Source organism: Cydia splendana, chromosome 8 (assembly GCF_910591565.1).
Source record: "Cydia splendana chromosome 8, ilCydSple1.2, whole genome shotgun sequence".
Classification (NCBI taxonomy): domain Eukaryota; kingdom Metazoa; phylum Arthropoda; class Insecta; order Lepidoptera; family Tortricidae; genus Cydia; species Cydia splendana.
The window spans coordinates 797605-825401 of NC_085967.1; the positions used below are offsets into that span (position 1 = coordinate 797605).

Sequence of the window (27797 nt, forward strand, 5' to 3'; positions counted from 1 at the left end):
TACGAGTAAACTCAGAAAATTCGCCGCTATAAATCAGTGCTATTTACAAGATTAGAATTTATTGAGTTGGAAAAAATAAGATTTCACAAATAGAAGAATAGAACACGTCAAATTTTTTTCCATGTCAAACAAAACAATCATGATTTCGGTGTGAATTTTCATAGTTTTAAAGAATAGTTATCTCAAAATGTCTCAAGAATTACCTGGTTTAATAGCCGAGCAAGAAAATATTTGTGGATTAATTCTCAAAGCGCAAGCGAACTTCAAGAAAACACCAAAAGCGAGATTAACAAGAGGGTACATCAAGACGCGAAAAGAATCCATAGAACAATATTTTAGTCAGTTCGTAGAAAACAATCGAGCCTTGATAAAAATATCAACATCGTCAGACAAAGCGAAGTACGAATATTTCAAAGACGATGTATATTCAGCATGCGAGGAAATGTTCCTAGATTTGAAAGCAGAGATGACAGATAGGCTTGAAGGTTCGACGACGGGTTGTACGAGCAGCATTAATCCAACACCAAGCACAAGCAGGGACGACGTGAAGCTACCGAAAATAGATATAGCGATATAGCGAAGTTTACCGGTAACTATCAAGATTGGACTTCGTTTTACGACATGTTTACGTCACTCATCCACAACAAACAGAACTTGAGCAGCGTCCAAAAGATGCATTATTTAAAAAGCTACTTGTCTGGAGAACCTGCTCAACTGTTGGATCATCTAGCCGTCACTGAAACAAACTACGAATTGGCATGGCTCACGCTGCAGAACAGGTACAACAACAAGAGAGTTATAGTTAATTCCATCTTGAGCAAGTTGATGAATCAAAAGAAAATTCACACGGGCACTGCTAAAGCGATTCGAGAGATATTAGATACAACTATGGAGTGTCTTAATAAGCTGAAAGTACAAAACATTAATACAAGTTCATGGGATACACTTATTATACACATCATTGTTGAGAAGTTAGACGCCGAGACACATAAAGAGTGGGAGGAAGAAGCAAGTAACCTGAACCTCACAGAGTTACCTACAATGATCATGTTCAACAAGTTTTTAGCAAAGAGATTCCGAGTTTTAGAGATGATACAACCTAGCCAAACAACGAACATGAACATGAAGAGTACCTACCGAAGCACCCAGAGAGAACCTAACGTCACTGTCGAGTCTAAGTCATTTCACGTGTCACCAGCCATCAAGTGTGGTTTTTGCAAGCTAAACCATCATTTGAACCAATGCAAAGAGTTCCAAGAGCTAACACTAGAAAAGAAAACAGAGTTCATTCAAAACCAACAACTCTGCTTTAACTGCCTAATCTATGGTCATGCTGTCCGCTTCTGTAAGAGCAAGTTTTCATGTCAAAAGTGCGGAAGAAGACATCACACACTGTTGCACAACAATACGTACCAATCCAAAGAGAAAGAGCACAAAGAAGAAACAAAACAAGAGAGAGAAAGCAAAGATTTCAAGCGAGAGAGAGAATCTAAACAAGAACCAAAGCAAGACATGAAAAATAAGAGAGAGATAGTTGCCCACCTAACAACAGGAAGCATGACAGGATTGTTATCTACAGCACAAATTAACGTGACGAACCATCAAGGAAGAGAATTCGTACTAAGAGCCTTGTTGGATCCATGTTCTCAAGAGTCTTTCCTGAACGAGTCTGCAGCTCAAACTATGGGACTAAAGAGAAAACGTGTTATCGGAAACGTATCGGGTCTTGGTCAAATGAGCACACCCATCCGATTTGCTGCAGATATCGAGATTTCATCACGTCATAATCCTGAAAAGAAAATGAGTATAACAACCTACATAGTAAAGCGGGTCACAAACATCATGCCTTCAGAGAAACTAACCATCGACAACTGGGTTCACCTAAGAGACTTACAACTAGCTGATCCGACTTACCACCAACCAAGTTCTATAGATATTCTATTGGGAGTAGAAGTTTACAACGAGATGATACAGCCTGGTCTCATCAAAGGCGTTCCAGGCTCTCCCATAGCTTTACAAACACATTTGGGATGGATAATATCAGGAAAAGTCAGAGTCGGAACAGAACAAGAGCGAGAAGAGAAACCATTCATTAGTATGCATTTAAATGTCGAGTTGAACCATATGCTAAAGAGATTCTGGGAGCTAGAGACAATAGATGAAGAGAAACACAAGCTAACAGCAGAAGAGATCAAAGTAGAAGAAATATACGAGAAAACTACCACTAGAGACGACGACGGACGTTACATAGTAGATCTGCCAATGAGACATGACCCACCAGTTCTACCATCTAACAGCCGAGAGATTGCACTAAAACGCTGGAAGTCTACAGAGAACAGACTTAAGAGTAAACCACACCTATTAGAAGAATACAACAAAGTTCTCGAAGAGTACATGACGCTAAACCACATGAAGAAAATAGAAAACATAGATGAAGAAAATGGCGTGTGGCTACCTCAATTTGCTGTAATTAAAATGGAGCGAGAAACTAGCAAATTAAGGATAGTTTATGATGCTTCATGCAAGGGAAGCAACGGGATATCCCTAAATGACGAGTTGCTAATCGGACCCCCTTTGCTAGAAGATTTAAGAGCCATTCTCATTAGATGGAGAACATACAAGATAGCCTTTGTCGCCGACGTAGAGAAGATGTATAGACAGATACGAGTAAAAGATCAACACACGAATTACCAGAGAATTGTATGGAGACCAGATCCAAAGGGACCCATTGAAGACTTCAAACTCTTAACTGTTACATTTGGAACATCCTGTGCGCCTTATCTCGCAATAAAAACTTTGAGGCAAACAGCAAAAGATGAAGGAGCTGACTATCCAAAAGCTCAGAAGATGATATTAAGAGATTTCTATATGGATGATTTGCTCTCCGGTACAGACGAAGAAAAAGAGGCTATAGAAATTCAAAAACAAGTTACTCAAATTTTAAGTTCCGGAGGATTCCCACTAAAGAAATGGTGTTCGAATAGCGAAGAGTTTATGACAGCATTAGACAAACAAGAAAAGAGAGAAGAAACACAGACAGTCGAAATAAAACGCAAAGAGAGCGTAAAAACATTAGGTATAACATGGGAAGTTAAGAAAGACAAGTTACTCATACCTAATCATATCAAAGATGTAGAAGACACACCTATGACTAAAAGAAGCGTTTTATCTGAGATAGCGTCAATATTCGATCCAATGGGATGGATCGCTCCAAGCGTCATACTAGCAAAAATATTTATGCAAGTTTTGTGGAAGAAAGGCATTTCGTGGGATGAAGAACTTCCGGCAGAACTACAAAAAGAGTGGCTGCAGTATAAGAGAGAACTACCAGCCTTGAAAGAAGTCAGCTTAGATCGATGGATGCACACTACGAGTAAATCAACTCTTGAACTGCATGGATATGCAGACGCTTCAGCATTAGCTTATGCAGCAGTCATTTACTCGAGAGTTATAAACGAAGAAGGAGAAATCAGAGTATCCCTCGTGACAGCAAAAACAAAAGTCTCGCCGATTCGGAAAGTTTCCTTGCCGCGATTGGAGCTACTGGCTGCTACATTATTGAGTAAACTTCTGAAACAAGTAGCTGATACACTAGAAGTTCATCTTGACAACGTATACGCTTATTCAGATAGTCAAGTGACTTTGGCTTGGATACATGGAGATCCAATGAAATGGAAGCCTTTTGTAAAGAATAGAGTCTCAGAAATCACAGAGATACTCGATGCTAATCACTGGTTCTACGTAAACACTAAGCAGAATCCTGCTGATCCTGCTTCAAGAGGAGTGAAGCCTTCGAAACTTATGTCTACAGAGATATGGTGGAACGGACCTGAAATACTGAAAGAGAAAGAAATACGATTAGAAAAAGGAACTCCACTAGACACAGCAATAGAAAAGAGAAAGAATATAGTAACGATGGTAGTAACAAATGAGAATGAGGAACAACTTACCTTATTGAAGAAGTTTTCGTCACTGGAGAAACTTACCCGTGTTATTGCATACTGCAGACGCTGGCTAAGAGTTATAGATAGAGAGAAAAGTAACTTACCTTCTTACCTGACGTACGAAGAAAGAAACGATGCACTTACAATATGTATAAGGATGTCACAAGAAGTGGAATTTTCAGAAGAGATAGAAGACCTGAAAGAAAACAGAAACTTGAAATCTAAGAGTAACCTTCTAGCTCTATCCCCTTTCCTTGACGACAAGAATGTTCTAAGAGTCGGTGGTCGATTGAAACACGCAGATATGGAATTCATACGAAAACACCCGATCATCATTTCGAAGAACAATGTACTACTACCGTTAATATTGAGAGAAGCCCATGCCAAAACACTACACGGTCCTCCGCAAATGATGATTACATACTTACGAGGCAAATATTGGCTGATTAACGCAGCAAACCGCGTTAAACGTTTTGTGCGGGAGTGTGTTACATGTATAAGACAGAATGCGAAGAACAGAGAGCAAAAGATGGGAGATTTACCTGATTCTAGAGTCAAGCCATGTAGACCATTCTTCATCACCGGAACGGACTTTGCGGGACCAATAAATGTCAGAATGAGCAAGGGTAGAGGTGCCAAATCCTACAAGGCCTATATATGTTTGTTCGTTTGTATGTGCACGAAGGCACTGCATATAGAGGTTGTAAGTGACATGACAACACAAGCCTTTCTAGCAGCATTTAAAAGATTCGTTTCAAGGCGAGGTCATGTGGCAGAAATGTGGAGCGATCACGGAACTTCATTCATTGGCGATGAGAAAGAGTTACTAGAAATGTGGAGTCAAGGGAAATCCAGTGTACCAGATGAGTTTATTTCGATGCTAGATAGAGAAGGGACGAAATGGAAATATATCCCTCCAAGCGCTCCCAATTTTGGCGGATTATGGGAGGCAGGTGTCAAGTCGACCAAATACCACCTGAAACGTATAGTTGGAGATACTACACTTACATTTGAGCAATTAAGCACGGTCCTGGCAGAAATTGAAGCATGTCTAAATTCTAGACCCATTTCACCCATCAGCGATCATCCGGACGATTTGAACCCCTTAACACCTGGCCATTTTCTCATCGGAGAACCCACTAATGTTATACCATCTGAAGACCTCGGAGATGTAAAGATGAATAGACTCGATCAATGGCAAGTGACAATCAGAATGGTACAAGATTTTTGGCGAAGATGGCAGTCCGAATATTTAAGTAGAATGCAACAGAGACCTAAATGGAGACAGCCTACTCGAGAATTCCAAGAAGGAGATTTAGTTCTAATAAAGGACCAGAGGCTACCTCCTGGTCGTTGGCCTATGGGACGAATTATAAAGAAGTACCCGGGAAAAGACCAACTTACCAGAATGTATGACCTGCGAACCTCGTCAGGAGTGTTACAACGTTCAATTTCAAAATTATGTCCTTTATTATGTGATGTAGAAAAATAGTTTGCGTCCGTAACAAGCTATTATTTTATGTTTGATTATGTGCAAGATTGAATTTTAATTTATTTTATTATTTTCTAATGACTTCACGTCATTAAAGGCGGGAGTATGTTAAGTTTGATGTCCTAATTTCCTAAAAGATGGCGCTGTTACAAACGCAAACTAGGTAACGGCAGTTCATCGTAGAATATACATATAGAACTGTCAAATATGAGAATAAATGATTGGTATTGGTATCTTAGCAACTTATTCAAACAGGCCCACTTGCACCATTTCACTAACCCGGGGTTAACCGGTTAAACCTGGCGTTACCATGGATACTAGTACAATTTGACACTAGGTTAACGGTTTAACCGCTTAATCCTGGGTTAGTGGAATGGTGCAAGTGGCCCTTAGAGAGTTTTAGAGGCAGACTATGTTGAAGTCGGTGCAAAATTAGCTTATTGTTAGACAGACTCTAACAATTCTAACATGCTATTGTATTAAATTAGTCAAAAAAATTCACAGATTTCGTGCCTCACACGACTATCGAGCACATTGGAAATGAATCTACGGAATTCAAAAAAAATTGTCGCTAAGCGACGAGAAAGTCTGGATAAGGAAAAAGTTACAAAATAAAACTACAACGTTGAATGATATTTTATTCTTAGACTAACACAAGTATCCTGGACATAACGCATGTGAACAAACAAATTGCAAAATTTCCACACGCGTATCCAAGTTTGAATAATTGTCGCCGTGGCGCATAAGTATAGGTACATATTTCATTTTTCGATGAATAAGCAGGATATATTAATGTTCAAAGTACAAGAAAATTATTACACGGCAAATCCGTAGTCAACTCGAGAAGTGGTGATCGGCAGCGGCCCATTTGCTGCAAGATATGAAATTTTCTTGACAGCAGTTTGACGCGACGAGAGATGACCATAACAGCGTTTGTCTATGTTGCACCAAACCTGAGTTCCAATAGGTACTGCCAGGGTTCAGCATCAGCTATCTGCTAGCAGCCGCCAGCAACATGCTGAGGTGAGACCATTTCGTGGCATTTTTTCTTTTTTATGTTTCTCTGTATAAGTTTTTATTTTGTGTTTCTCCCTCTCCCTCTCCCTCTCCCTCTCCCTCTCCCTCTCCCTCTCCCTCTCCCTCTCCCTCTCCCTCTCCCTCTCCCTCTCCCTCTCCCTCTCCCTCTCCCTCTCCCTCTCCCTCTCCCTCTCCCTCTCCCTCTCCCTCTCCCTCTCCCTCTCCCTCTCCCTCTCCCTCTCCCTCTCCCTCTCCCTCTCCCTCTCACCTCTCTCCCTCTCCCTCTCCCTCTCCTCTCCCTCTCCCTCTCCCTCTCCCTCTCCCTCTCCTCTCCCTCTCCCCTCTCCCTCTCCCTCTCCCTCTCCCTCTCCCTCTCCCTCTCCCTCTCCCTCTCCTCTCCCTCTCCCTCTCCCTCTCCCTCTCCCTCTCCCTCTCCCTCTCCCTCTCCCTCTCCCTCTCCCTCTCCCTCTCCCTCTCCCTCTCCCTCTCTCCCTCTCCCTCTCCCTCTCCCTCTCCCTCTCCCTCTCCCTCTCCCTCTCCCTCTCCCTCTCCCTCTCCCTCTCCCTCTCCCTCTCCCTCTCCCTCTCCCTCTCCCTCTCCCTCTCCCTCTCCCTCTCTCTCCCTCTCCCTCTCCCTCTCCCTCTCCCTCTCCCTCTCCCTCTCCCTCTCCCCTCCTCCCTCTCCCTCTCCCTCTCCCTCTCCCTCTCCCTCTCCCTCTCCCTCTCCCTCCCTCTCCCTCTCCTCTCCCTCTCCCTCTCCCTCTCCCTCTCCCTCTCCCTCTCCCTCTCCCTCTCCCTCTCCCTCTCCCTTCCTCTCCCTCTCCCTCTCCCTCTCCCTCTCCCTCTCCCTCTCCCTCTCCCTCTCCCTCTCCCTCTCCCTCTCCCCTCTCCCTCTCCCTCTCCCTCTCCCTCTCCCTCTCCCTCTCCCTCTCCCTCTCCCTCTCCCTCTCCCTCTCCTCTCCTCTCCCTCTCCCTCTCCCTCTCCCTCTCCCTCTCCTCTCCCTCTCCCTCTCCCTCTCCCTCTCCCTCTCCTCTCCCTCTCCCTCTCCCTCTCCCTCTCCCTCTCCCTCTCCCTCTCCCTCTCCCTCTCCCTCCCTCCCTCTCCCTCTCCCTCTCCCTCTCCCTCCCTCTACCTCTACCTCTACCTCTGCCTCTACCTCTGCCTCTATCTCTATTTCTATTTCCACCACCACAAGAATGCATAGATTGTCGAATAGTGCGTTATCTACGCCCGTCTTAAACAGGTTAGATAGAGTTAGACCAAGAAAAATCTGCAGCGATTTTGAAAGCCCACGCAGTGCAAGTGTTATTCTGCCGTCATAATCCCGATAATTCACAACAAACACCGATAACGAACTCTGCGAAACATGAAGTCATAAATGTCCTGTGAAAAATGTCGTTCTGACTTTTTGACTATTTTAAGGTTAGGCTACAGGGCAAACCCTTAACCCGATCGTCTTTATTTTAGGCTCAAATTGTAGCTGACTAAATTGTCCAGAGCCGTTTTTCTCAAATTTTTGATATCATTCTTCGTTTCCAAATTATCGAGCACCAAAATCAAAAATTCGGAAAAAATTGAATTTTATTTTCACTATTTCGACCATAACTTTTTTTGTTTTTGACTTTCTCGAATAATTATTTTTTGCACCTTACAGCTCTCGTGATTATGCGTCTTTTGAGCCTATTTTTTAATATCATATCTTCACAACTTTCCGAGATATAAGGGGATCGCACTTTTTCGTGAAATCGGACCGTATACTGGAGCGAACGAAAAGACATTTCCAATGTCAAAAACTTCATACTCATAGATACATATAAATATTAAAAAAAACGACGGACGATTCAATCCATAGTTATTAGTAACAAACTTACAAAATAGACTTAAATTATTACGTTAGTACCTAAACTAAGATGTATTACTAAGATGTATTGTATTGTTTGACGTTTTATAATGATAATACGTTGTACCTATGACTGACTGATTGTGAGTATTTTAGCGTATTCGCCTGGAAACTACACATACTACCTTTTTCTATTAAACCCACTTATGTTTGCACCGGATATTATCACAATAAGGAGCCGCGTCCACTGTCGATACGTACAGTGTGGACATCTATTTCCCAATCGAAATTGCGACTCTAAGCCTTTGTGTTACGGGATAAACTAGCTTGTCGACCGGGATACGACCAGCTACAAATATTAATAAACATTTTTGACACTTAATAGCTTGTACATAAGGTTCTAAATCGAATAGATGTATATGTTGTTAGGTGTATGCCCGCATAACTGCGATCATCTCATTACGCCTCAGGTTTTATTTTAAACAACGAAGGCTGGCGCGGGTTAAAAATAACTCATGCATAGTAACTACTATTTCAGAGTTTATAATTAGAATTAAAAACAAATAAAGGATCTATAAAAGATTTTTCGGTAAGTACAGTCACCTGCACTAATATGTTACACAATGAAGGCCGCAAAAATATCTGACACGATCTTATTTGTAGAGCCATAAGAGCGTGTCAGATATTTTTGCGGCGTTCGAAGAGTAACATATTATTGCAGGTGACTGTACATATTGCTGAATAAAAGAAGTTAAGTACAGTAGAATCCGCTTATAATGACATCGAAGGGAAGTGACAAACACGTCATAAGTACTAAGCGGATGTCATATAAAACATAGTTGTACAACTTCTTATTTTTGTTATGTTTTCCAAATTAATCTCAAATTCCTTTGTGAGAAATGTGTTTTATTAAACTTGTAACAAATATCAACTTGTCACTGAGAATCAAAACTAAAATACCTTTCAAGCCACAAACGCACCAAAGTTCTCGCAGGGAAAGACGTGGTGACGGCCACGAAAACCAGCGAATGCGTCAGTATAACCGGACATAAGCGATTTGTCACTATAAGCGAAGTCATCTTATCCGAATTTGTCACAAACAATTTTATATGAAAACCAAACTTCGCACAGTAATTACGTCATAGTAAGCGGTTGGTCAGTATAAGCGGAGTCACAATAAACGGATTCTACTGTATATTGAAAATAAGCTTTTGTTAACTTTTCCAAAATCGATTATTTGACTCTACGAGTAGTATATATTATTATTAATCAACTAATTTGTATAATTATTAAAAACAAGGGTAGAAAACTTTCACGCACCACGCTTTTTGCTATGATATAATTGACTTAAGGCTTATTTTGATTATAATAAAAAGCATTTCTGAATGAAGAAATGTCACTTTTGACACTGACAGATCAAATCCAGATCAAATTCATAACCTGTTATAATATTGAGAATACTCCGCCTCGTCTACTAAACACGGAAGCTGAAATTAGTCACATGTCGCAATTTTTTCCTTAAATCCTTCATCTTCAAACTCATAAACAGTAATAAGGTATTCAAACCATTTTCCCGTCAATGGAAATAACAATATGGCCTAATGTGCAACGTTTGTGTCGGAAAAAGGAAAACTGTAGGCCTTGCTCGAATGCTCGCGTGCTACGTGGCCGGGTTGCTTATGCACATACATAGTTCCTAATTCATTAGGGTGTTTTATTTTTCCGAATTTTCGATTTTCATCGGACTTTGCTCGAATTCTTGTTCTAACTGATAAAAAAATATTATACGTTAAAAAAAAATTAAAATCGGTCAACATTTAGAGGTTGCACAACATCAACAAAGATTTTTCAAATAACCAACGACTCTACATCGGAGGGTAGAAAATGGTTTAAGCGGCTACCATTAAAGCGGAGAGTAGTGTGATACTGAACCTTCTACATATAAATAAATTTTAAAATTAGTAGTAAACTTGGATTTTGATTACTCGATAAATGTTCTAATTAAGATTTTTCAGTTTTTTCACCTGTTTCCAAAGGAAAAGTGCTTTTATCGTGTTTTAGACGCAAAATTCAGTTTTCTCATTCGATTTTAGTATCAGTTCATTATATTTTGTCATTTTAGAACATAGTTCATTTTCACGCAATGTATGGGGTTCTCACTCTACCTTTTCAACTTGTGCAACCTCTAAACGTTATTCGATTCTTTTGAAAATTGAAATAGATAGTTTTTAGTGTGGGGAGACTCCATTGGTGAGCAAAGTCAGGAAAATATTACAACTTTTTTTTCTCCATACAAAAGTGAATCACCCTATAATTCATACATATGAAATTAGCTTTGGCGGTGAATTCGTCTGGATGATGACGATGATTGATAAAAAAACTATCATTATGTCCTTCCTAATATTAGTAGGGATTAGTACTTTATTTGTTGTTCATGAAAATTAACCGTAACCGTATCAGAATAGCTCAGAAGCAGATTAGCTCTAGTATCCCTAATATTTTTAACATCCTTTTTAATTTTGGATTGTTTATGTTAGTGTTAAGTCGGAAGAAGGAAAACTAAAGACCTTGCGCGCGCGCACTACGCGCTACGTGGACGGATTGCTTATGGACTTAGTTTAAATTAATATTAATGGAGGAAAATCCCTTTAGGAAATGCCATTTAGGAAGCACTAGTTTGAGACGCGCCGTCCGTACAAATTAGTTTTTTGTTTTGGTTTATAAACAATAAACAAATCGCTCTAAACAACCGCAGGATCCCACTTCAGATTTAACAATTGGTTATGGTTTTGATACGACCTTAATGATCGTTCATGATCATCGTGATCGTCGATCGTCAAGGTCGTTTCAAAACCATAACAAATTGTTAAATTAGAATCGCCAAACCTTAACCAAAATGGCCATTTTCACCCTTATCATTTCAAAAATTTTATTTGATATTGATTTGATGTTACTCTCGACTTAAACCCACGTAGCACGTTCGTTTGTTTGAAGAGCATGGATTTTTGTCCAGGTCACATAAAGTTTCCTATGATTAGTTTTAGAATTTAATATTTATTTTAAATTACTTGTAGGAATTTTGTCAGCTAGCACTGATCCCGTGCTACATAGTCCTCAAAATACATTTAAAATAAGCATCATATCATTACTTGCCCTGATTTTTTCTTCCAGTTCATTTGTTTAAATAACTTCACACTTCCAAATACGTACCTGAAAATAAAAATAATAAACATTAATTAAAATATGTAACCATAACAAACTTTAACTAACTATTTCATTCATTATGAACGAATGAATAACCCAGAGTTAAAATAGGTAATGTATATATCTAACTACAAAAATAAACCAAAATAATTATCGCAAAGGTGTTTTTTACCGAATTTAACTGGGCTTGCGTATGTAAGTTGTTATGGAAATATCTAGACAACTTTTTGATTTGTTCACAGCAAAATAATTGCATAATAAGGTATGGTTCAATATCGGAAGTTACTTTGATAGATCATGACAGAAAAACTGTACAAAAACAGACAGTGCTGTAAATGGATTCTAACATGTAGAAAAATTACACAATTTGACAGCAGGATCTGTGTCACTCCTAAATAAGGGGTGTGTAATGTTTAATATAATTATAAAAAAACTATCATACATTTGTTATAACGCCATTTGATATATTATTGTATGTTATAATGTAATTTTTATTATACGTTTCCTTTATTATATAGTAATTTCATCTAAACTGTCATTGATATAATGCTTAATGTAATATTATTTTCAAATAGTATATAGACATGTTTTATAATAACATTTGTTATATTATATTTTTGTATAACGTAATATTTCATACAATTTTATCAAGTATAACTACATATATCGTATAACATTTTTTGTCATATTTCATTAAAATTTACTGATAACGTAAAGTTTTACATACTTTTTATAACTAGTACGCAGGCCTACTGCTTTTGCTAGCTATTTTATTCTAGGGAGGTCGCAGTTCTAACCTAACCTAACCTATTTTTTCACGGTTTTCGTTCTGCGGGGGCCACAGTTCAAACCTAACCTAAACCACTTTTTTGATAGAATATTTTATTCTACGGAGGGTCAAAGTTCTAGCCTAACCTAACCCTCCTTTTGTTAGGTAGTTATTCATTTGTGCGGAGTCGAACCTAACCTAACCCAAATTATGTCATTCAACTATTATACTACATAAATAATTATGTGATGTCCCTTGTTATAACAAATAATATGCTTTAGAGTATGTAATAATTATGGCAATTTATATCAGACGAAGTGTAAATATACCTTATGACCATTATACCAATAATAACATTATGTATAAGGTTAATTAGGTATTACGGTAGTATGCCATATATTACGTTATTCAAAATAACGATATATCAAACTATAATATATGAAAAGTAATTATAACAAATGTAATGCACCCCTAAATAAGATCCCACTTTTATCAGCCAGTCTATAAAATATGTCCAATTTTCTTTTGTTTTCTTCATACCATAGCAGTAAATTTAAGTTTATCATAGCAAGTCATAAAGCCGAGGGATCTGTCAAGTAAAATTTTAACCAGAAACACATTTTCAGAGTTATTGCGATAAAAGTTAAAAACCCGCGCGACGGCCATATCTTCCGTCAGAAATTTATATTGCCATATCTTTTGTTTTCTTCTAATTTCCTGGCTTTAAGCCCCATGTACATTAAAAACCGTCGGTACCGAACCGTAGTTCAAAAGTTACTTTTATAACTCCTGTTCTTGAGTTCACGAAAAACTGCTACAACTTCAACAGCTATAAATTTAACATCGAGCAAAAACGGGAGAAAACGAACAACCCGCCAAGTTCCCGTTTGCATCTAACGGCAGAAGTTGCTTGTAATTACATCCGGCCTCCACAAATATTGTTCTTGGGTTCGAAAGAGGTCGGCTATTGGATTAGCCGACGGGAAAATTACCTACCTTTGTTGAGTTTTAGCTCGTTATTATAATACTCTCGTGAAAATATTACATTAATGAATTTAAATTGATTAATTAATAATTAATCTATACTCGTGTCCAGAATTTAAAAGAGTAAACTGACACTTTGCGTACGTGTTTTTTACGAAATTTCAGACTTTTTCAATTAGTATAATAATATTTTTACGTGAATACTCCATAATCTAAAATATTTTTAAACTGAATAAAGACTGACAACCACTCTTATTAATTCTGCATGTCAGTAAAGGCTCGCAAAAATACCCGTTATTTTGAAAACATAACCATAATTTTTAGAACCCATGTATGAATCCAAAATGTTCGTTCACAGTCTACGGACGTCATTGGGGCGATGACCATGTCATTGACGTTGGTATGACGGGTGGTGAAGAATGAACGAATGAGACGGACGTTTTTCCAAGCCTTGTACAATACTGTCCAAAAACTTGTGAAGATACCTACATAAACGAACCTAGATTTGCTCGTCGGGTTGAGCGACCCCTAAACTTCGACTAAGCGTGGGAGGATGAGAAATTCCAAAAAAAATGGAAATACACATCAAGAAAAATACTTGCGACTTTTCGAGGCAAATGAATCAAATAATGATGTACAATTGAACACATACTTTCAAATAACGTAAAAGAAGAATAATCAATCATTTTTTGTTTTCGGCAAGGAAGGTAAATATCCCAAGCTTCATTTTATTTTCTAAATGCCTTTCGGCAAAGTCAATGTTGTTGTACGGATTTTAGACATTTGCGGCAGCAATGCAGTCGGCAGTAATGTCGCGCTGCAACACTGCAGCAGTAATGCTGGTGTAATCTGAACTGGAACGGTACCTTAAAGACAAAACGACGGTAGACTTAAAATACGTGAGTGACTATTTAATATGTTTGTGTCTCACGGAAGTTTTGTTATTAAAATAGGTACCTTAAAGCATACATATATTTTCTGACTTATCTCCAAGCAGGCTGTACTTTTTGCCAACGTCATGAAAAATGGCATAAATATTAACAGATCACCTTTGCTCCGTGTGAAGGTTCAGTGAAACCAGACAATGACAAATAATTATCATACTACAATGGGCCGCTGCTTCCTGGCTCGTCTTGCTAATATTTTGCTATACTTAGTTAATTGTTCCTAATGGCTCCAAATCAGTAACATACAAAACAAGTGCGCTGTTATACGGGCGAATTAAAATTTATAAATCACGAGCATGATAAAATTAGACTCCCTGATATTTGATTCTGAGTTATGTTATGGATGTTTTCCATGTAAATATTTTTTCTTTATCTATTTGTTATTGTGTTTATTATAGTTAAGCTATCACACGACGAAAAGGAAATATACTTACAGGATATTAATTAGATTCAATTTAAAATGATTTAAAATATTTTTAATTCAAGTAGGCCTAACAACAAGCACTTTCGAATATATTTCTAAATTATGCTTGTCGCTCGAGAAAAACCTAAAGAACTATTTAGCAACAAAAATCCAGTACAAATAAACTATCAAACAAAAGAACGTCAACAGCCTTGGTCGATAAATACATGTCACATGTAATTTTCCTTCTATAGCATCCTCAATGAAATATTATTGGAGGGTCATCGCTGCTGTGCATTGGTTCCAAATCGTAGCCACTTGAAAGTCTCGTTGTTACATTGCCGTATGTATTAATAATAATACCGTAGCAAACCAACATACAACCTACCTGGTGGTAAACTGCAGTGACCTCTATATCGTCATCTAGTACCCACAACACAAGCCCTCTTGAGCTTACTGTGAGACTGGGTTGGTTCGTGTATGATTGTCTAGTAGTAGAAACTATTCCCCGATTCTGGCCCCACCTCTCAGTGGTCACCGATCCTGACCCCAGGGCCGATCCACCGCCCCCGGTAAACCTAAAAAAAAAAAAAAAAAAAAAAAAAAAAAAAAAAAAAAAAAACAAATAGCCCCCCATTTGAATTGATTGCGCCAGGTCTCAGCAGTGCCCGGCGCCTCCTTCAGGTACTTACGAAATACGCTAATTAAACAATACACCTTGCTCACCACGGTAACAATAGGCTTATCGACCCTTTTCTATTGTTCGATCTCGACTCGGGCGCGTTATTGTGTTACCGAGAATACTACCTGGACCCTTCACCCACCGACGTCTTCATTCATGCCTTCTTTATGAGTGTATTATACTGTAGGTGTTTGTGATAGGTATTAGCGATAGGTATTTGCAATAGGTATTACCGATAGGTATTTGCAAAAGGTACTTATTTGCGATTCATTATCTTATGATCTTACAACCTCTTGGAGCCATATCGATTTATAAGGAATACAGTTCTAACCTAACCTAACCTAATTAGAATTTACACAAGTAATCCGTCGGGAGCCTAAACTAACCTAAACCTTCTTTTACCAAACCTAACTTGACCAAACCTAACTTGACCAAACCTAACTAAAATCAACCTAACTTCTCATTTCAAACTAACCTGCTTTCACCTAGTCTTCGTTCAAGTTATGTTTTAACCTAAATACCTAAACTTCTTACCTATCCAAACTAAAGCATCCTACATATCGTATACATACTTACCTATATTGTGCATATTGTATTGTGTTATTTTATTTAGTTTTACCTATTTCTAACTCATTATTTTTGTCTGCGATAAATGCAATTCAACCTAATGTAGCCTTTTTTATTCTTAAACTATTCTATCTTCTTAAACTTAGTATGTAAGTATGTCTCATTATCTAATACTATATAGTTTTCACATACATTTTTATGTTCTTTGTAACACGATAGAAAGTAAACTCGTAGCTACTTGTTTCTTTGTATTATTAAAATAATAACGAGGCGTGTGAGGCATTTCTTGTGCACTTGTTTTCATTGTTATAACAGCTTAATTGCTTTATTGATAGACGTCTATTATATTTTATGCTGACAATGGATTATTATGTGGATATAATTTGGGTTTGAGTACAGGGAGCGTCTGTTTAGATGAACTTGTTGAGACATGTTACTTTGTATGATTTTAAAAAAATAACGAGACGTGTCAACTGGTTTCAACATGATTTAGTCTAATACGTCGGCATTTCTTGTGTGTTGGTATTCATTGTTATAACAGCATAATTGCTTTATTGGTAGACATCTATTATATTTTATACTGACAATGGATTTATTGTTTCCTATTATGCTTTGGAATTTGGGTTTTAGTAAAGAGAGCGTCTGTATTAGATGAACCTGTTGAGACATGATTTGAACGATACTGTATCCTGCTCACTATCACAGTATAAAAGCCGAAGAGAAATGGGTTTGAGTAAGTATTACTGTCGTGGCAGTCCTCTGTATCAGAGCTCCTTGTATCTACTGCAGTATATAGAAATATAGTGTTAATTCAACAGTGAAGTGTTTAAGTGTTTATAGAAAGACCCAACAATGGATGTAAGTATGTCTTTTATTACCGTAACTTACTTTGTTTTGTTTTCAATTGTGTTCTTTGTGTTTTAATTATCAAGATTGTAGACAGTGTGTAAATTATTGTTTTATATTGTTTCAGTTCACTGAAAATACTTTCAAGAACTATTACTACCCGGATGATAATAAAGACGAATCAAGCGATGAAGAGGGTACGCTTGGTCTCAAAGTTAAACAAGCCATCGCAAAGAAACGTTCAGGAAACAATATCGATAGCTTCTTTGAACGACCTAAAAAGCAGTCTAAAGTTGTGAAACGGTCTTCAAATGTGAGCAAAAGTTCACCAGACGGTGTTGCAAACTTGTCATCCGGACAAGACGACGGGGCCTATGCATCACATTTGATTAAAATCGAGATATATGATATGCATAAAATCAAAAACGTCCCACCCATGGAACACTGGAAGCATGCGGACTTCAGATTGAAATATTTTGCGTTGGAAGACGATTTGGAGCTACAAAATACGCGAAATATTATTTATAACATAACAAAGCAATTAGCTTCTAAGGACAGTAGTGTGAAATATTTTATAGATAATAAGAAACAGTGATAGTTATAATTATTAATGATAGTAGTAGCTTAATGATTGTGTTAACGTATTTCTCATTTTTTACCTCTCCTTAAGTACATTTTCCATCTAACAGATTATTTTTTTTGTATCACATTACAACAAGTTTTAATTTAATACTTCTCATTTGTAAAGATTACAGTCCCCACTCTTAGAAATCTTATACCTGTAGTCAACTATTTAAATGAAAGAAAGCACTGTATGATTTCTCATTTCATAATGGACTCTTTGAGTTGTGATGTCTACGATCTTGAACTTATCAGACTCTGTGAAGAAATAGAAGAAAATGAAGATCTATGCGAGGCTGCCCGTCTTGTGAGCCAACTACATCGAGAGGCGTAAGTAAAAGTATTCCTGTTCATACATGTTTATAACTCTTAACCAGTACCTGTTTAACAAAGGATGGGTTCCTCCTAACTTGTTGTGACCAGAACTTATTGTTAGGATAAACGTGGGGTGGGAGAGTGCTGGTTATATAAGCGGGGTATCTCGAGTTCATATCATTCAGTGTTTTGGTGCCGTGCTTGTACTGTGATATCCTTTTCCATAATGGTGTTTACTTACTATCATATTGGTCTCACTTTGCCTCGTGATAAGATTGAGGAATTAAGTAAAGAATTTATTTTAGCATATTTTCATAGAAATATAAGAATGTGGTATATATCAAACAAATTACCTCACTCGTTACTGGAAGATTCTGATATTATACCGTATTATACACCATGTGATGGGCATATCAAAAATTCCAAGGGGAATACTCAGTCATCAGATGTGATTGATGGAGTTTTGATGATGCGGGCCTATTGTCAGCAGTGTCGAAAAGACTTACGTTAGTATATACAACCAACCGTTTTAGTAATTATTTTTATTTTATCTGACATTAAGATATTTATGTTTATTATGTATTGTTATAGATCTTCTCAAATAGGACGGGGAGTAAAAAGGACAGCTGCAGTTTTGGAGACCGAAGAATTCTTGGTGAAGAAAAACCGTTCAGCAGCTGCTGAACCTGTAGCATCAACATCATCCGAACCAGTTCCCGATGTCATTGTGAGTACAAATAATAATCATGAAATTGAATGTTCTGTGTGTAATAAGTTTGTTTCTAAAAGATATTTTAAAAATCATTTAAATAGTAATCTTCACAAAAATAATGTTTTAAGGGCTGACATTGAATGGGTTAATGTTCAGTTAATTGAAAATGCTTTTAAGAATAGGGTGGCCACTTACAGAATACTATTAAATGAAAATGTTCACCAACCATTTACTCCCGAATCCATTTTACTAGGAAATAAAGATAAAATCTTTGCATTATTGGATCGTTCCCTCACTGATCACCATGCTTTAAAAGTAAACTTTATTTTGAATGCGGATTTTACTCAAGAGAGCAAACAAGTAAATAATACATTTGATTTCCAATTATGTAACAATGTAGTTGATGTTAGCAGCGACAAAGATGATATTTTCGAGTCAGTTGTTAAAGATATATTAACAAAATTATTTAACTTTGAGAGAAAAGACAGTGGATGGAGTTTAGTAAAATTTAACTATCTAGATGTCAATGTAAACAAATTTAATCCATTGCGTGGTTCTTCCTATATCGAATTACCACGTGATATTCAGAACAGAAAAGCAGTTATTAATGTAAAAAATAATGATCATGAATGTTTTAGATGGGCTGTATTGTCAGGCTTGTATCCACCTACAAGTCATCGTTCAAACACTACGAAATCGTATATAGCGCATAAAAATAAATTAAATTTTAGAAATTTAACTTTCCCACTTAAGGTTGGAGATATTCAGAAATTTGAAAAAATGAATGATATAAGTATAAACGTTTTTGGTCTTGAATACAATTCGAAAAGTAAAAAACATGACGTAGTAGGCCCTTTACACTTAACAAAGTGCAAAAAAGCTACCCACTTGAATTTATTGTACATATCCAAAGACAGTAAGGGGCATTATTGCTATATCAAAAATTTATCTAGGTTAGTATCTAAACAATTATCAAATACACAGCATGCTGCACATATTTGTGATGGTTGTTTGTCGAACTTTACAACTCGCGACAATTTAATGAATCATCAAAGAAACGATTGTTTCCATGTTTGTACACATTTACCTTCAGAACAGGATAAAAAGAAAAACTGGTTCAATGAAAACGTTTCCTCCAATATACTTACTTTCGATAATTATGAACGTAAATTAAGGGTACCTTTTGTTATTTATGCTGATTTCGAGGCCTTTCTAAACCCGATTCAAACAGGTACAATTAATCCTACTACATCCTCAACAACAAATGTACAAAAACATGAGGTATATAGTTTTGGATACTACATTAAATGTTCTTATAATGATAAATTGTCAGTGTACAGAACATATAAAGGCAAAAATTGCACCCAGGAATTTATGAAGTATATGGAACAAGACTTAAAGGCCATTTGTAGGAGAAATACTTTTGTAAAAACTCCATTGCCTTTATCTAATGCAAATAATGTGCATATTGCTCAGAGTAGTACATGTTATATTTGTGATAAAAATTTAAACGAGGATTCAGTCATTTCCTATAATTACCATACTGGTCTTTATGAAGGAGTGGCACATAAATTTTGTTCTGAAAATTACAGGGCACCTAATTTTGTACCTGTATTTTTCCATAATTTGTGTAACTATGATAGTCATTTTATAGTGCATGGGCTTGGTTTGGCGGAAGGCGACATTGAACTGATTCCAGAGAACAAAGAGAAATACATTTCATTTTCTAAGAGCTTACAAATAAATAATCGCACAATTAAATTGAGATTTGTCGATTCACTTAAATTTATGTCCAGTAGTCTTGACAAATTGGCAAAAAACTTGTTGCCTGAACAATTTCATGAATTAAAATTGAATTTTTCATGCGAGGAGGATTTTAAACGCTTATTACGAAAGGGTGTCTATCCCTATGAACACATGTCATCATACGATTCTTTAAACTTAACAGCTCTTCCCTCTAAAGATGATTTCTTTAGTTCCTTGTCTGATAGTCACATCTCAGAAGAGGATTATGATCACGCAAAAGATGTTTGGTCTCATTTTCAATGCAAAAATATGGGTGATTATTCTGATTTATATTTAAAAACTGATGTTCTATTACTAACTGATATATTTGAAAATTTTAGAAACCTTTGTCTTAAGACGTATGGATTAGACCCCGCTCATTATTATACTGCTCCGGGATTAAGTTGGGATGCAATGTTAAGAACTACAAAAATAAAACTAGAACTCCTAACTGATATCGATAAAATAGCTTTTATATCAAAAAATATTCGAGGTGGCATATCACAATGTAGTAATAGATACGCGAAGGCTAATAATATTTTTTTGGAAGATTATAATCAAAATATCCCATCGTCATTTCTTATGTACTTTGATGCAAATAACCTTTACGGGTGGGCTATGTCTCAATGTCTTCCTACCGGTAAATTTGAATGGGTAAATACAGATACTGACTTTAATATATCTGATGACGCTGATCATGGTTTAATTTTAGAAGTTGATCTCGAATACCCTAACGAGTTGCATGACTCTCATTCAGATTTGCCATTTTGTCCTGAAAACGTTTGTTTGGGTAATTCCAAAGAAAAAAAATTAATTCCTAATTTAAATAAAAAAACGAATTATGTCATTCATTATAGAAATCTAAAACAGTGTTTGAAGAATGGTTTGAAATTCAGTAAAATCCATCGCATTCTTAAATTTCAGCAGTCTATGTGGTTAAAAAGTTACATAGATTTGAACACCCACATGCGATCACAGGCATCATCCGATTTTGAAAAAGATTTCTTTAAACTAATGAATAATTCAGTGTTCGGTAAAACCATGGAAAATGTTGCAAAACGCGTAAATGTCAAATTATTAAATCACTGGGAAAATCGAGGAAAAACGCAGGGGGTTCAATCTTTGATAGCGAAACCTGAGTTCCATAGTTTATCCATATTCTCTGAGAATTTAGTGGCCGTTCAATTGAATAAAACTAAAATATTTTATAATAAACCGATTTATCTGGGATTTTGCATATTAGATATATCGAAAACTTTGATGTATGACTTTCACTACAGCTACATGAAAACCAAATATCCAGACAACCTTAAGCTTCTTTATACAGATACTGATAGCTTAGTATATCAAATTTTCACGGAAAATTATTACGCAGATATAAAATCAGATCTTAATTTATATTTTGATACATCTGACTATCCTCCTAACAATAAATATGATTTGCCGTTAATAAATAAAAAGCGATTAGGGTTTTTCAAAGATGAAAATAATGGTAGAATTTTAAAAGAGTTCGTAGGTCTGAGATCTAAAATGTATACCTTAGATGTTGAAAAATATGACGAGAATGATGAGAAAACTGAAAAATACGGTGTTTTATCAAAAGCCAAAGGAGTCAATAAATGTGTTACAAAAAAATTTACTCTTGACAATTACAAAACGTGTTTATTTAATAAAAATTTGCAACGCGCTCAAATGCTAAGATTTAAGTCTATAAAACATATAATATTCACTCAAAAAATAAATAAAATATCATTATCGCATGAAGATACAAAACGGTACTTATTAGAAAACTCTTCTGACACTCTAGCGTGGGGTCATTATAAAATACCGCAATAATGAAAAAGTTTCAAAGTTGTAATATAATCACACAGAACATTCGAATTCCAAATTATTGTTTGTACATTGTATATTTTTAAGGTATTACTTGTAAACATGTAAAAAAATGTATGAATTTTATTTTATTGTATCTTTTAAGGTATTTTTGTAAATATGAAACAAAAAAATAATGTTAAAAGTGTGATCATAAATAATAAAAAAAAATTTACGTAATCATTTTGTTTTGTTTTTTTGTCTACTATATCTGAGTTGTTTAAATAGTAATCATCTTTCTGAATATTACCATTTAAAGTCCATCCGTTAACATATCAACACTCACCCACACACACATACACATAGATTACGATATTTAATAATGATTCACTTTTATCATCCTTTCACCACCATTGTCGCAGGTCCTAGTGGGTGTGGTAAAACGCAATTTGTTACAAACTTTTTGAATAACTCCAAAGAGATATGTAATGTTGAATTTGATGAAATTATTTGGTGTTATGATGAAATGCAACCTCTCTACAATCTGGAAAATGTAAATTATAGTCAAGGAATACCAGATTTTTCAATTTTTGATGGGAAGAAACCTAAACTTCTTATTATAGATGATTTGATGAGAGAATCAGATGGACGAATCGTTGACATTTTTACGAAAGGTAGTCATCATAGAAACTTAAGTGTTTTTTATATTACACAAAACGTATTTCATCAAGGTAGAGGTCAACGTGATATTTCATTGAATACAAGCTACATTGTATTTTTTAAAAATCCCAGGGATAAAACTCAAATACGCTACCTGTCACGACAAGTTTACCCAGAAAACTCAAAGTTTGTGGACGAAGCCTACAAAGATGCTACAAAGGAGGCTCATGGTTACCTCATGATTGACCTGAAACAAAATACAAATGACATATGCCGTTTTAAAACAAAAATATTTCCGTTTGATGGGCATTGCACAGTGTATGTACCTAAAAAGGGGTTTAAATATGATAAAAATCACCATATTTTAGTCAGTTCTACATGATGCATGCAAGAGTAAACACATATAAACATTTACTTGAAGCATTGCAGTTGCTTAAACCCAAATATCGTACTGCATTACTTAAATCTTGTGACGATGAAGAGATCAACATTATTTGTGAGTGCATTTATAACGTCCTAAATGGGAAAATTCCATTAGAAAAAAAAGAAAAGACGAAACTAAAAAAATATAAAGATATTTTAAGAAAATTAGTTTCGAAAGGGAAACATAAAATAAGAAAAACTGTTATAGTTCAAAAAGGAGGTGCATTTCTACCTATTATTTTAGGTGCAGTTTTAAGTGCTTTAGTGAACTCTTTATCATAAACAAAATGGAAAACACAAAAAAAATGTTATTAGTTGAATCAGATTTTATTGAAAGGCTGAAACGGAATGAGAGTCCACCCGAAAATTCCTCATCTCGGCTAGATGGAGAGATGCAAAAAATCCTTAAAAGTAAAATGAATGATCGCGAAAAGTGGACGTTATATTCTCAAGCATTACAAAGATTTCTACATTTTATTGAAACAGATCGAAAACCGTTTAGAATACCCATCGTGATGGAGGGGGTAGATCAAGTCATCAACGAAAGTAATGATATTATAAAAACAAAAGTGAACAAAAAGGAGGAGATTGAAAATAATGAGTCAGTTACAGATAATGTAACTGAAGCAGCCACACCGTCATCGTTTAATACACCACCTGGTGAAATAAATCAAGAACTAATGCCAATTAGTCCGTCAAAAATTATAAACATATTACCTAAATCTTATGAAAAAAAAGCTCGAACGTTGTTAGATTACATTGTTTCAAGTAAACCGAAAATTTGGTGGAAACAGACTGGTGAAGTTGTTATAAATAACCAAACCATTCAAAATAGTAATATTACTGATTTGGTAAGCGACACCGTTAGATGTCTTAAACGTCCTAAGCCAATTGGATGGGAAGTGTTTGCTTTACTTTTAAAAGATATCGAAGTTCCTAGGTCATGCATAGGTAATCCTACAAATTTAGCATTTATTAATGGTACTCCTTTGATTGAACCCTTTACCCCCTCCACATCTGTGAAGACGAGAGCCTCAACAGATAAAGATAATAACACTTCTACGCCTCTTGCTACACGGGAGCAAAAGCGATCCGGAAAGAAAATAGAGTGGGAAAGATGGACTCCTTATTAGATATTAACAGAATCTATTATGACGTCTCTAATCCAGCTGGCTATAGCAGTTTAAATAATTTATCAAAGGAAATGAAAGGTCAAATGAACAAAGAGGAAGTGAAAAAATGGTTACAATCTCAAGATACGCACACGCTGCATAAACCTATTCATAGACGATTTACTAGAAATAAATACATTCTCTCGAACTTTAATGAACTTTGGCAAGCTGATTTAAGTGATATGAGTACTTATAGTCAATATAATGATGGGTACAAATATATTCTTTGTGTTATTGATGTGTTCAGTAAATATGCTTTTGCAAGAGCCATGAAGAAGAAGGATTCAGCAACTGTTAAACAATGTTTTGAAAGCATATTTACTGAAGCCAACTCTGTTCCCCGTCACATCCAATCTGATAAAGGTACAGAATTTGTTTCAAAGGCGGTTAGAGATTACTTTAAGAGCAAAAATATTAATTATTATACCACTAATAACCCCGACATTAAAGCAAGTATAGTAGAAAGGTTTCAAAGAACACTTAAAATGAAAATGTGGCGTTACTTCACTCATAAGAATACATATAACTACACAAATATATTACAAGATCTTCTACATTCTTACAACCATAGCTATCATTCTAGCATTAAAATGCGCCCAGTTGATGTTAGCTCTAATAATATTATGACTGTTTGGTGTAATTTATATGATCGCAAAAAAGATAGGCAAATTTCATTAGAAACTAAAAAACTAAATGTAGGTGATCATGTTAGAATCACTAAATATAAGCATGTGTTTCAAAAAGGTTATGAAAGTAATTGGAGTGATGAAATATTTATTATTGATTCGATTATTAACAGATCGCCACGAGTTGTTTATACAATAAAGGATTTAGAAGGTGAACCCATCATTGGTACATTTTATTCTAAAGAATTACAAAAGGTAACTTACCTCCCCTCCAACGAGTATAAAATTGATAAAATAATACGCTCGCGTCGAGTTGCTGGCAGAAAGGAAATACTAGTTAAGTGGCAAGGTTATCCTAATAAATTTAATTCTTGGATACCTGAATCAAACTTAAAGAAAATATGAGTGAAAATAGTTTTTATCTAACTTTGTTAAGTAATAGTTCATCAGATTACTACACGGATAACACGACTGCACATTTCTTAACTAAATTACCAAAAACCATTAAATTGGATGGAGAATGGGTAGTTGGGTTGGTGGAATTTCAATATCCTTGTTCCATGTATAATGTTCAAGAGCACGAAAACATCATTTATTTAAAGAAAAAGGTGTTATCACCCACCGATAAAACTACAAAAATAGTAGATATAAAAACTCATATACCAGCCACTACATATGATAATATAGATCATTTTCTTCAAGCGTTTAATGAAAACCCACAGTTAAAAAATAACGTAAAATTTCGATATGATGGATTAACAAAACTGGTTGGAATAGCAACAACAAATAAAGAAATAACATCTATCATTACAACTCCGATACTAAGTCTGCAATTGGGTTTTAAACCGAAAACAAATTTAAAACAAAATACATTAGGAAAAAGCCCTGCAAATTTATATTTAGGTTTACCATCTCAAATATTTGTTTATACTGATATAATACACCCACAAGTAGTCGGAGATGTTATTACTTCATTACTCAGAATAATACCTTTAGATCCAACTAAGTTCATTTATGGAGCTTATAAAACTCACATCTTCTCACCCGCTCATTATGTACCAGTTTTACGAAGAGAGTTCGATACCATTGAAATAGATATAAGAACAACGACTGGTGTCAGAGTACCATTTCAATTTGGATCTTCTTGCGTGAAGCTACACTTTCAACGAGTAAAATGATTTACAACAGATCGTCAGTCTCTTGTCCTTACGAACATTATTATTCACACCAAGCCGGCTCTGGGATAGGTATTGTCTATAAGGGAGTTCCATATCAACGAGGACATGGTATAGGCAGTTTTTTGGGTGGACTATTTAGATCAGTGCTCCCTTTGTTATCTAGCGGTTTAAAAACCATTGGAAAAGAAACCTTAGGGGCAGGGGTTGGTTTGTTAACTGATATGGTAAATTCTCGTCCTATGGATAGTTCCATTCGATCACGATTTAAGGAAGCGAGCGCTAACCTAAAAAGAAAGGCTGATGAAAAAATTGATTCTCTCATGTCAGGATCTGGGTATAAAATGTCGAATAAAAGAAGAGAACCGCTCATTACTCGAAAAGCATCGCGACGAAGAGGAAGTAGAAATAATAATAAAAATAACGATATATTTTCAAGTTAAATAATGTCATTTCTACACAGTCATTCATGTGAATGTGCAAAATCTGAATTAGATATATTTGCCCTTCCATCAACTCAAACAAGTATTGAAAGCGGACATTGGATTCATTACAAACCAATTTCATCTTTAAGTGATGATGGCCCCATTGAATTTCAAGTACCTGGATCAGGAGATGACTACATTGATCTATCACACACAATGTTACATATTACTGCTAAAGTATTGAATCAAGATGGGACAAAATTAAAAGCAGATGCCGCAGTTGGACCCACCAATAACTGGCTACATTCCCTTTTCAACCAACTTGATGTATATTTAAATCAAAAACTCATATCACCCCCAAACAATACATATGCTTACCGTGCTTATATGGAAAATCTTCTCAACTATGGACCGGCAGCCAAAAAAACCCATCTTACTTGTGGGTTATGGTATGAGGATACCCCAGGTTTTATGGATACCGTTGACGCCAACAACAAAGGATTTCAGAAAAGACTAGAATTTATCAAAGAGAGTAAGGAAGTGGAAATGATTGGACATTTGCATGGCGATATATTTAACCAAGAGAAATTCTTGATAAATGGTGTTGAATTGCGTATTAAGTTAGTCCGATCAAAAGAATCATTTAATTTAATTTGTCATCAAGATAAAAAACTTAAAGTACAAATAACAGATGCTAGTCTCATTGTTAGAAGAACAAAAATCAATCCTAGCGTTTTGTTAGCCCATCAAAAAGTATTGGCAACAACGACTGCGAAGTACCCCATTACGAGAGCAGAAGTTAAGGTTCTCACAATACCAACAGGGGTCCAGGGTAAAACATTGGATAATATATTTCTCGGACAAATTCCTAAACGCTGTATTATTGGATTTGTATCAAATTCAGGTTTTAATGGAAATTTAGCTTTGAATCCATTTAATTTTCAAAATTATAATATGAATTCATTTAGCTTGTTTGTAGATGGTCATGAAATTCCTTCTAAAACATTACAACCGTCATTTAGTTCTGGTTTAATAGCGGCGGCATATCACACCTTATTTTCTGGAACTGGTATTCATTTTCACAACGAAGGTAATGGAATAAGTAGAACAGATTATGGTGGAGGATATTGTTTGTTATGTTTTGATTTAACCCCTGATTTATCTGCTAGTTCAACTTCACACTGGAATCTTGTTAGACATGGAAGTGTTCGGATAGAAGTACGCTTTGATTCGGCTCTAACTAGCACCATTAATTGTATCGTGTATGCAGAATTTGACAACATTATTGAAATAAACAAAAACCGTGATGTATCTGTAGATTATAATAGTTGAAAAACATAATTATATAAATACAATGTTTTCTTTCGTTTACTTTATTT

The 27797-nt window shown here is 35.8% G+C and overlaps 2 protein-coding genes across 2 annotated transcripts in view; one reads left to right on the forward strand and one right to left on the reverse strand.

Moving 5' to 3' along the window:
• The window catches only part of LOC134792599 (mucin-2-like), a 91426-nt gene that overhangs the window by 45175 nt on the left and 18454 nt on the right, over positions 1-27797 (reverse strand). The gene's annotated exons all lie outside the window — the stretch shown is intronic.
• On the forward strand, positions 622-4924 carry LOC134793082 (uncharacterized). Its single transcript, XM_063764608.1, has 2 exons — positions 622-4293; positions 4829-4924. The coding sequence occupies exons 1-2, from the start codon at positions 622-624 to the stop codon at positions 4922-4924; spliced, it is 3768 nt and encodes a 1255-aa protein (XP_063620678.1).